At 34.2% G+C, this 11150-nt stretch overlaps 1 protein-coding gene across 1 annotated transcript in view; it reads right to left on the reverse strand.

Moving 5' to 3' along the window:
- Nucleotides 1–8151, reverse strand: part of stab1 (stabilin 1) — a 63233-nt gene extending 55082 nt beyond the window's left edge. Inside the window, exons 1-6 of the mRNA XM_087799984.1 lie at nt 7776–8151; nt 6168–6295; nt 5977–6092; nt 713–798; nt 584–653; nt 426–521 (exon numbers count right to left, since the gene is read on the reverse strand). Coding sequence (XP_087656110.1) covers nt 426–521; nt 584–653; nt 713–798; nt 5977–6092; nt 6168–6295; nt 7776–7826 — 547 coding nt within the window. The 5' untranslated portion in view covers nt 7827–8151. The remainder of the gene's footprint in view (nt 1–425; nt 522–583; nt 654–712; nt 799–5976; nt 6093–6167; nt 6296–7775) is intronic.
- Between the last annotated feature and the right edge of the window lie 2999 nt (nt 8152–11150).

Genomic DNA, 11150 nt, shown 5'->3' on the forward strand with positions numbered 1-11150 from the left:
GTAATGAGTGTCATGTGATCATTAATGTGTGTCATGTGATCATGTATATGTGTCATGTGATCATTTATGAGTGTCATGTGATCATGTAATGAGTGTCATGTGATCATTAATGTGTGTCATGTGATCATTAATGTGTGTCATGTGATCATTAATGTGTGTCATGTGATCATTTATGAGTGTCATGTGATCATTAATGAGTGTCATATGATCAATTATGTGTGTCATGCGATCATTTATGTGTGTCATGTGATCATTAATGTTTGTCATGTGATCAGATATGTGTGTCATGTGAACATCTGTGAGTGTCATGTGATCATTTATGAGTGTAATGTGAGCATATATGTGTGTCATGTGATTATTTAGGACTGTAGTGTTTAAGATGTGTATTGTGTGTAGCATGTTGTGTTGTGATCCTCAGGTCTCACCTGTGTCACAGCGTTTCCCAGAGTAGGGCGGCTGACACAAGCACTGTCCGTCTCCATCAGGACCCTTGTTACACACTCCGTGCACACAGTCGCACACTGAAACACACCAGAAGTTCATGTTCGCGAGCACAGACTCACAAAGTTCACCCGAGTCTTACTCTTGTCACATTTCTCTCCGTACGCCTTCGGGTCTTTACACTCTTGGCAGGTTAATCCAGCGAAGCCTTCCTGAGGACGAACAAGTATGTTCAACACAAACCAACACGTGGATCCATGTTTGTACTGACGTTGCACACGCAGCTGCCGTCACCCGTGTCGCCCTCCATACACGTCCCATGACGGTTGCAGGTCTTCCCGGACCACTTGGGACATTCTTTCAAAAGAAACCAACTGTTAAAGTTCTTCTGTTAAACTTGTGAGTAAAACTCCTGAGTTCCAGTTGTGGCAGTTACAACAGAACCTCTGCACAGACCGGCGGGTTCCGGAAACTTCACTTTCAGTTCTCTGTCTGTCACGCAACACAAGTACACAACAAAACACACACTACAAGGATGTCGGTGTTACTACGACGACAAGGACTCGAATCTTAAAATCATCCACGAAGTGTCCAACAATAAAAGAAATACATTGTTTTAAATGAGTTATTTTCTTCCCTTTATGTACTTCTGAAGTGTGTATTTAAAAAAACATCAAGTACTAGTAGTTATGGTTTAAATGTTTATTGTTGTTGATATGTTTCAAGTTATGTATAATTTTTAATTTATCAATATTTATTTATTAGATTTACTTAATTATTTTTGTTTTACTTTTTATTACAATATCACTTTTTATACGTTTTTGGTGGTATTGGTGGTAATTTTTACATATTCTTACAGTTTTAGAAATGTTCAGGATAAGAATTTTTGATAAGTTCTGGAAGAGTTTAGACATATTTTAGAATAGTTCTAGATGTATTCTTTGAAACTTATTACTATGTTTTTATAAATTTAACAAAGGTTTTAGAAGTGTTTACTTGGGTTCTAGAATAGTTTATGGGTACATATTTGATATATGCATGTACTGCTGGAAGTACAAACATTTTCACAATCTAGAAGTTTTAGATGTGTTCTCGTGGAAGTTTCAGAAATATACTGGAAGAGTTTTAAAAAATATTCTAGATAAGAGTTTTAGATCAATTCTAGAAAAGTTGAGACGTGTTCTAGAATTGTTTACATGTGTTCGCATGTTTTCTAGAAAAGTTTAATATATGTATAGAAGAGTTCTAGATGTGTTCTAGAAGAGTTCTAGATGTGTTCTAGAAGAGTTTCATATATGTTTAAGAAGAGTTCTAGATGTGTTCTGGAAGAGTTTAATATATGTTTAAGAAGAGTTCTAGATGTGTTCTAGAAAAGTTTAATATATGTTTAAGAAGAGTTCTAGATGTGTTCTAGAAAAGTTTAATATATGTTTAAGAAGGGTTCTATATGTGTTCTAGAAGAGTTTCATATATTTAGAAGAGTTCTAGATGTGTTCTAGAAGAGTATCATATATATTTAGAAGAGTTCTATATGTGTTCTAGAAGAGTTTCATATATTTAGAAGAGTTCTAGATGTGTTCTAGAAGAGTTTCATATATATTTAGAAGAGTTCTAGATGTGTTCTAGAAGAGTTTAATATATGTATAGAAGAGTTCTAGATGTGTTCTAGAAGAGTTTAATATATGTATAGAAGAGTTCTATATGTGTTCTAGAAGAGTTTAATATATGTATAGAAGAGTTCTAGATGTGTTCTAGAAGAGTTTCATATATATTTAGAAGAGTTCTAGATGTGTTCTAGAAGAGTTTAATATATGTATAGAAGAGTTCTAGATGTGTTCTAGAAGAGTTTAATATATGTATAGAAGAGTTCTAGATGTGTTCTAGAAGAGTTTAATATATGTATAGAAGAGTTCTAGATGTGTTCTAGAAGAGTTTAATATATGTATAGAAGAGTTCTAGATGTGTTCTAGAAGAGTTTAATATATGTATAGAAGAGTTCTAGATGTGTTCTAGAAGAGTTTAATATATGTTTAAGAAGAGTTCTATATGTGTTCTAGAAAAGTTTAATATATGTTTAAGAAGAGTTCTACATGTGTTCTAGAAAAGTTTAATATATGTTTAAAAAGAGTTCTAGATGTGTTCTAGAAGAGTTTCATATATTTAGAAGAGTTCTAGATGTGTTCTAGAAGAGTTTAATATATGTATAGAAGAGTTCTAGGTGTGTTCTAGAAGAGTTTAATATATGTATAGAAGAGTTCTAGATGTGTTCTAGAAGAGTTTAATATATGTATAGAAGAGTTCTAGATGTGTTCTAGAAGAGTTTAATATATGTATAGAAGAGTTCTAGATGTGTTCTAGAAGAGTTTCATATATTTAGAAGAGTTCTAGATGTGTTCTAGAAGAGTTTCATATATTTAGAAGAGTTCTAGATGTGTTCTAGAAGAGTTTAATATATGTATAGAAGAGTTCTAGATGTGTTCTAGAAGAGTTTAATATATGTTTAGAAGAGTTCTAGATGTGTTCTGGAAGAGTTTAATATATGTTTAAGAAGAGTTCTAGATGTGTTCTAGAAAAGTTTAATATATGTTTAAGAAGAGTTCTAGATGTGTTCTAGAAAAGTTTAATATATGTTTAAGAAGGGTTCTATATGTGTTCTAGAAGAGTTTCATATATTTAGAAGAGTTCTAGATGTGTTCTAGAAGAGTATCATATATATTTAGAAGAGTTCTATATGTGTTCTAGAAGAGTTTCATATATTTAGAAGAGTTCTAGATGTGTTCTAGAAGAGTTTCATATATATTTAGAAGAGTTCTAGATGTGTTCTAGAAGAGTTTAATATATGTATAGAAGAGTTCTAGATGTGTTCTAGAAGAGTTTAATATATGTATAGAAGAGTTCTATATGTGTTCTAGAAGAGTTTAATATATGTATAGAAGAGTTCTAGATGTGTTCTAGAAGAGTTTCATATATATTTAGAAGAGTTCTAGATGTGTTCTAGAAGAGTTTAATATATGTATAGAAGAGTTCTAGATGTGTTCTAGAAGAGTTTAATATATGTATAGAAGAGTTCTAGATGTGTTCTAGAAGAGTTTAATATATGTATAGAAGAGTTCTAGATGTGTTCTAGAAGAGTTTAATATATGTATAGAAGAGTTCTAGATGTGTTCTAGAAGAGTTTAATATATGTATAGAAGAGTTCTAGATGTGTTCTAGAAGAGTTTAATATATGTTTAAGAAGAGTTCTATATGTGTTCTAGAAAAGTTTAATATATGTTTAAGAAGAGTTCTACATGTGTTCTAGAAAAGTTTAATATATGTTTAAAAAGAGTTCTAGATGTGTTCTAGAAGAGTTTCATATATTTAGAAGAGTTCTAGATGTGTTCTAGAAGAGTTTAATATATGTATAGAAGAGTTCTAGGTGTGTTCTAGAAGAGTTTAATATATGTATAGAAGAGTTCTAGATGTGTTCTAGAAGAGTTTAATATATGTATAGAAGAGTTCTAGATGTGTTCTAGAAGAGTTTAATATATGTATAGAAGAGTTCTAGATGTGTTCTAGAAGAGTTTCATATATTTAGAAGAGTTCTAGATGTGTTCTAGAAGAGTTTCATATATTTAGAAGAGTTCTAGATGTGTTCTAGAAGAGTTTAATATATGTATAGAAGAGTTCTAGATGTGTTCTAGAAGAGTTTAATATATGTTTAGAAGAGTTCTAGATGTGTTCTAGAAGCGTTTCATATATTTAGAAGAGTTCTAGATGTGTTCTAGAAGAGTTTCATATATTTAGAAGAGTTCTAGATGTGTTCTAGAAGAGTTTAATATATGTATAGAAGAGTTCTAGGTGTGTTCTAGAAGAGTTTAATATATGTATAGAAGAGTTCTAGATGTGTTCTAGAAGAGTTTAATATATGTATAGAAGAGTTCTAGATGTGTTCTAGAAGAGTTTCATATATTTAGAAGAGTTCTAGATGTGTTCTAGAAGAGTTTCATATATTTAGAAGAGTTCTAGATGTGTTCTAGAAGAGTTTAATATATGTATAGAAGAGTTCTAGATGTGTTCTAGAAGAGTTTAATATATGTTTAGAAGAGTTCTAGATGTGTTCTAGAAGAGTTTCATATATTTAGAAGAGTTCTAGATGTGTTCTAGAAGAGTTTCATATATTTAGAAGAGTTCTAGATGTGTTCTAGAAGAGTTTAATATATGTATAGAAGAGTTCTAGATGTGTTCTAGAAGAGTTTAATATATGTATAGAAGAGTTCTAGATGTGTTCTAGAAGAGTTTCATATATTTAGAAGAGTTCTAGATGTGTTCTAGAAGAGTTTCATATATTTAGAAGAGTTCTAGATGTGTTCTAGAAGAGTTTCATATATATTTAGAAGAGTTCTAGATGTGTTCTAGAAAAGTTTAATATATGTTTAGAAGAGTTCTAGATGTGTTCTAGAAAAGTTTAATATATGTTTAGAAGAGTTTTAGATGTGTTCTAGAAGAGTTTAATATATGTTTAAGAAGAGTTCTAGATGTGTTCTAGAAGAGTTTCATATATATTTAGAAGAGTTCTAGATGTGTTCTAGAAAAGTTTAATATATGTTTAGAAGAGTTCTAGATGTGTTCTAGAAAAGTTTAATATATGTTTAAGAAGAGTTCTAGATGTGTTCTAGAAAAGTTTAATATATGTTTAAGAAGAGTTCTAGATGTGTTCTAGAAGAGTTTCATATATGTTTAAGAAGAGTTCTAGATGTGTTCTAGAAAAGTTTAATATATGTTTAAGAAGAGTTCTAGATGTGTTCTAGAAGAGTTTAATATATGTTTAAGAAGAGTTCTAGATGTGTTCTAGAAGAGTTTAATATATGTTTAAGAAGAGTTCTAGATGTGTTCTAGAAGAGTTTCATATATGTTTAAGAAGAGTTCTAGATGTGTTCTAGAAGAGTTTAATATATGTTTAAGAAGAGTTCTAGATGTGTTCTAGAAGAGTTTCATATATGTTTAAGAAGAGTTCTAGATGTGTTCTAGAAGAGTTTAATATATGTTTAAGAAGAGTTCTAGATGTGTTCTAGAAGAGTTTAATATATGTTTAAGAAGAGTTCTAGATGTTTTCTAGAAGAGTTTAATATGTGGATGATGATGTTCTACATGAAATAAATATCCCCATATATATACATGCTCTGCTGAAAGAACAAAAAATTATGTTAGGATTAGTGTAAAACATTTTTCATGTTCTAGAAATTTGAGAGAGTTTTAAGAAATGTTCTACAAAAGCTTAAGAAATTATTTACATGAGAGTTTTAAATATTTCAGTAAAGATTATGACATGTTTAGATGTGTTTAAGAACGGTCTAGCTTTAGTTTAGAACAGTTCTGGATGCGTTTTAAAATAGTTTGTCCATGTTCTAGTATGTTTAGTGTATGTCCTAGTTGAGTACGTTAAAACTACTAACATTTCCCTAATGTGGGAAGAATAAAGGTATTTCAATCAATCAATACCGCTGACTATCGATCAGCCGAGGAGATGCGGGTGTGTTTGTGTGCAGTTCTCACCCAGACATAAGGTTCCCCAGTGTTCTGGGCAGCATCTGGGCTGCATGTAGCTGCTCACACAGATGACTTTACATCCGGGCAGCACCAACACTTTGCTACCGAGCACCAGCGCATAACTGCGTCAGTGAAGACAAGACACGTTAAACATCACAGGTTTGTTGCCGTGACGCACAGAGCTGGTAATCGTGTACCTGCAGTTGTGTGTTCCCTCTTTACTGAACCCTTTGGGGCAGTGGCCGGCGGAGGCGGCGGCACAGGAAGTACACCCGGAGTACAAGCTGACCTTTTGAGCGATATCACAGCGACCAGAAGAAGAGGACTGGAGAGGACAAGAGAAGAGAGACATGTTTGATAATTGATATTCAAAAGTGACAACAAAGATGATTTCCAGCTGCAGTGACGGCACGAGAAGACAGTCGTGAACCTGAAAGAAAACATTATTCCTTCATTATCCTTGGTTTGTTCTCTTCAGAAGCTGATGCTATCCCAGCTACAACACAAGGGACACCCTGGACAGACTGCCAGTCCATCACATTCACAGACAATTAAGAGACGTTAAACTAAACTAGTAACTATTTCAAGGAGCAAAGATTAAAGTTAAGATAAAAGCACATCACGTTCTGGAAGAGAAATGTTCGATAACGGTTTTCATGTTTCAGTAGAATTTATGTTCTAGAAGAAAGGATTAGACTTATTATCAGAGTTTTAGATGCATTATACGAGACTTTTAAATGTGTTTTGAGAAGAGTTTCAATGTGTTCTAACAGAGTTTTAGATGGTTTTAGACATGTTTTAGACATGTTTTAGACATGTTTTAGACATGTTTTAGACATGTTTTAGAAGTGCTTATTTATGTTCAACACGTTTAAGATGTGATCTGGAGGAGTTTTTAAGAAATATTCCTGAAGAGTTTTACAAATATTCTAGCAAAGAGTTTGAGATGAGAAAAGTTAAGACATGTTTTTAGAACATAAACATATAAATGTTCCAGAAGACTCTTTCATGAGTTCTTGAAGAGTGTAGACAAGATAACAGCTGTAGAAATGTTGGATAAGACTTGGAAATGTGTTTTAGAAGAATTTAGACTTCTTCTATAAAAGTTTAGTCATGTTTTAAAAGAGAAAGTGAAGTGTTTAAAAGTATTTAGAAGATATTTAGATAAGTTCTTGGAGGTGTTTTGAAAGAGTTTATACATGTTTAATAATAGTTCCAGACGTGTTCTAGAAGAGTTTGGACCTTTATTAGAAGTGTTTAGATGTCTTCTAGAAGAGCTTTAGAAAAGATATTGAAGACTTAAGACTTGTTTATAAATGTTTCTGGATGTGTTTCCTAGACTTGTCCATTCTTCTCAAATAGATTTGTTAAGTTGTGATCTGGAAAATATTAAAACACGTTCAGAAGAGTCGAGCAGAAACGTCAACAATCCTCCGCTTCTACTTCAAGGTATCATTCATTGATAACCATTATTGATCGTGTCTTCAAGAGTCTTGATATCATAAGGGATTAAGTTGAATTTAAAAACATCTTTGAAAACATTTTATTATTTTTATTTTAAGTGTTACATTGTGTCATTGCTATGATGAAGATAGATAGATAGATAGATAGATAGATAGATAGATAGATAGATAGATAGATAGATAGATAGATAGATAGATAGATAGATAGATAGATAGATAGATAGATAGATAGATAGATAGATAGATAGATAGATAGATAGATAGATAGATAGATAGATAGATAGATAGATAGATAGATAGATAGATAGATAGATAGATAGATAGATAGATCAGGTGCGTTACCTGTTGCGCTGAAGTTTCCGCGCTGATGACCAGCAGCAGCAGGAGAAGCATGACTTGAAGTCCACAAAACCAATCCCGCCTGGAAGCGAGCGATCAACCAGAAGAACTTCAGATCAGATGCTGACTGAGTTTTCTTCGCTCGTGACCCTCAAACTTCACTTCTGCAGGAAACAACACGATGATAACGACATCCTTCGTCCGACTGTGATTCATCTGCGTGGACCAGAGTCCAAAACAAGTGAGAAGCTCTGGGGATCAGCGGAGTGCGGAGCCGAGGGAAGCCAGGAGGACTGCCTCGTGCAGGAAGAAGGCAAAGAGGAAAAAAAAAAAAGTAAAACAGAAACTGGCAGAGTTGAGACCTCCCAGCCAAGAACACCTCCTACTACACAGAAGCCAACACAATAGTGTTGACTGGAGTCATGACAATGTTGCTACAAGAGTCAACAACTTCAGCAACAGCAGAAGAACTTTTGGGATGTCACATGATCCTCACCTGTGGAGCAGCAGGTAGAACCTGAAACGACAGTTAGATTTCAACTCGTGGCTTCCGGGCTCTGGATGTCCCACTAGGAGGAGGACCCAGGGCAGACCCAGGGCACTGTGACTCGGCAACACCTCTGTGTTAAATTTAAAGAGCTGGAGGATTTTTCGACGACGAGAAAACAATCTTTCGATCGATGATCAGACATTTTTGAGTTCTGGACAATAATTCAAACATGACTCGACAGCAGATTAATCCAATTAATAATGGTTTCATTTATTTGGCTTATTGTGTGTTTAAAAAATATATAATTTCTTCTTCTTTTTTTGTTTGTAGTAGGAATTTTTGCCCCTTTGGTTTTTTATGTATTTCTTTTTTAAAAAGTCGAATGAAAATACACATTTACAAGTACCTTCAATCACAGCAGTCGACCGTCCACACAGAGTCTGGTTCTGTTCCAGGATTCTGCCTCATAAAAGGGAGTTTCTATACTCGCCACTGTCGCTCACTGTGATCGTCTTAAGATAACTTATCAAAAGATAAATCTTAAAGATGCTCTTCCTTTGCAAAATTACCTCAACTGTTTATGCCCCTGGTGGAGAGCACGTGTACTACCGGGCTCACCTCAGCTATGCCAATGATAACAATGACATTTTTTTTAAGTATTCTTTGGTTTGTTTTGAGAGAAGCTTCAGTGGAACCTGGATCATGACTGGGATCAATAAATGTCATTGATTGAACTGGTCCAGAAATGTTCCTGAAAATGTGTTGTTTGTCTTCCGAACATGAAAAAACGATCATTGGTCCAAAAGAGGTGGAGAAAAATGCTTATTTCCCCGACAGGAAGTCATGGGCGGATTTCCCTTCCCAGCGATCCCTGTGGGACGTCCAGATCTGGACGGATTTCCTCGTCAGCTGACTCCACTGGTGTTGCACAGAGAGACAAAAGCAAAACCTGATTTTTTTTTTTTTTTTTGTGACTTGGACGACTGACGCAGCAACTCCAGGCTGACCACACAGGAAGTCAGAGGTCAACCGATCACCAGAACAATTGCAGGAAGTAAGAAACGACACTCGAGGTTTCCAAAGAAAATTCTTTCATAATTCACAGAAACTGATGCATCGTGACCCAGATCAGAGAAGACCTGAATCTCATTTACTCACCTGGTCACATGACGCTCATGAATATTGGACACAACATTTCGTGTTGACGAAATCAATACAGGAAGAACTCACACCATCAATAAAAGAATAATATAATTAATAAAAAATACTAAAGAAATCTACACTTGATATGTGGAACAAAACGTGTCAGTCGTCATTATGTCATCGACAGCTCAATCCTTTAAAAATGACTGAGGACGAGAGGATACAGTGACTCCAGCAGCTTTTAAAGCTGATGTTTGTAAATATTTTGGTTTGAAAACAAATTAAAGTAGTTACGACTTCGTCAAGAGTCATGTGGTCTGTAAATACTACAACACCAGAGTCAAGTACTGGACAATACTACACATATATACTTGTTACTACACTATCATAACACCAGAGTCAAGTACTGGACAATACTACACATATATACTTGTTACTACACTATCACAACACCAGAGTCAAGTACTGGACAATACTACACATATATACTTGTTACTACACTATCATAACACCAGAGTCAAGTACTGGACAATACTACACATATATACTTGTTACTACACTATCACAACACCAGAGTCAAGTACTTAACAATACTACACATATATACTTGTTACTACACTATCACAACACCAGAGTCAAGTACTCGACAATACTACACATATATACTTGTTACTACACTATCACAACACTAGAGTCAAGTACTGGACAATACTACACATATATACTTGTTACTACACTATCACAACACCAGAGTCAAGTACTCGACAATACTACACATATATACTTGTTACTACACTATCATAACACCAGAGTCAAGTACTGGACAATACTACACGTATATCTTTCTTCTTACAGTATCACAATATAACATATCGTGATATGTATTTTATCACATACACCTAATTGTCTTTGTCTAAAGTTTATTTTGGCTTTTTATGGTATATTTATGGCTTTTTATACGTCCTTCTTACTACAGTATCACAATATATGGAAATATATTGTGTCGTAGAGTCTGTATCGTGATATGTATCGACAGATTCTTGAACACACAGACATACTTAATTAAACTCTTAGTTAAAAGAGAAAATACGAACGTGAAATCCAAATCATACAAACACTGACTAATGTGCTTTAATTCAACCAACATTTTCTGGTAAATTTTGAGTTGCAGTGACTTCACTGGATCCATAATATATCCCAGAAAATTAAACCCGATAACTTCTTTGTCAAGATTTGACTCACAGCTGGAGGCAAGGACTCGCCCGACCGTTTAAGAATGGACTCATGTAATCGTGTTTGAGTCTATCCCAGATTCTATGGGCGAGAGGCGGGGGACACCCTGGACAGGACTCCAGTCTGTCTCAGGACACACAAAGACACACAACCATTCACACACACACTTATACCTACATACAATTTCCCCCAAATTCTCAATCAACCTCTGTATGTTTTTGGACTGTGGGAGGAAACCGGAGTGCCCGGAGTAAACCCACGCAACACGGGGAGAAGATACTAACTACACACAGAAAGGTGTCTGGAAGCGAACCAGCAACCTTTGCCAGTGCACCACCGTGAGTGACCACCAGAGAGACGAACATTAAGACAGAAATTAATGAAAGAACTACTAAGAGATCTTTGGAAAATGGTTGAAATATAAGTAAAATACTAGTGTACGAATATTATCTACTCAGGCTTCTTACGTTTGTATTTATTTAATGTTTTGCCTATGACTTTGTCTATTTATA

The sequence above is a fragment of the Callionymus lyra genome, chromosome 10 (assembly GCF_982586985.1).
Source record: "Callionymus lyra chromosome 10, fCalLyr1.hap1.1, whole genome shotgun sequence".
NCBI lineage: Eukaryota > Metazoa > Chordata > Actinopteri > Syngnathiformes > Callionymidae > Callionymus > Callionymus lyra.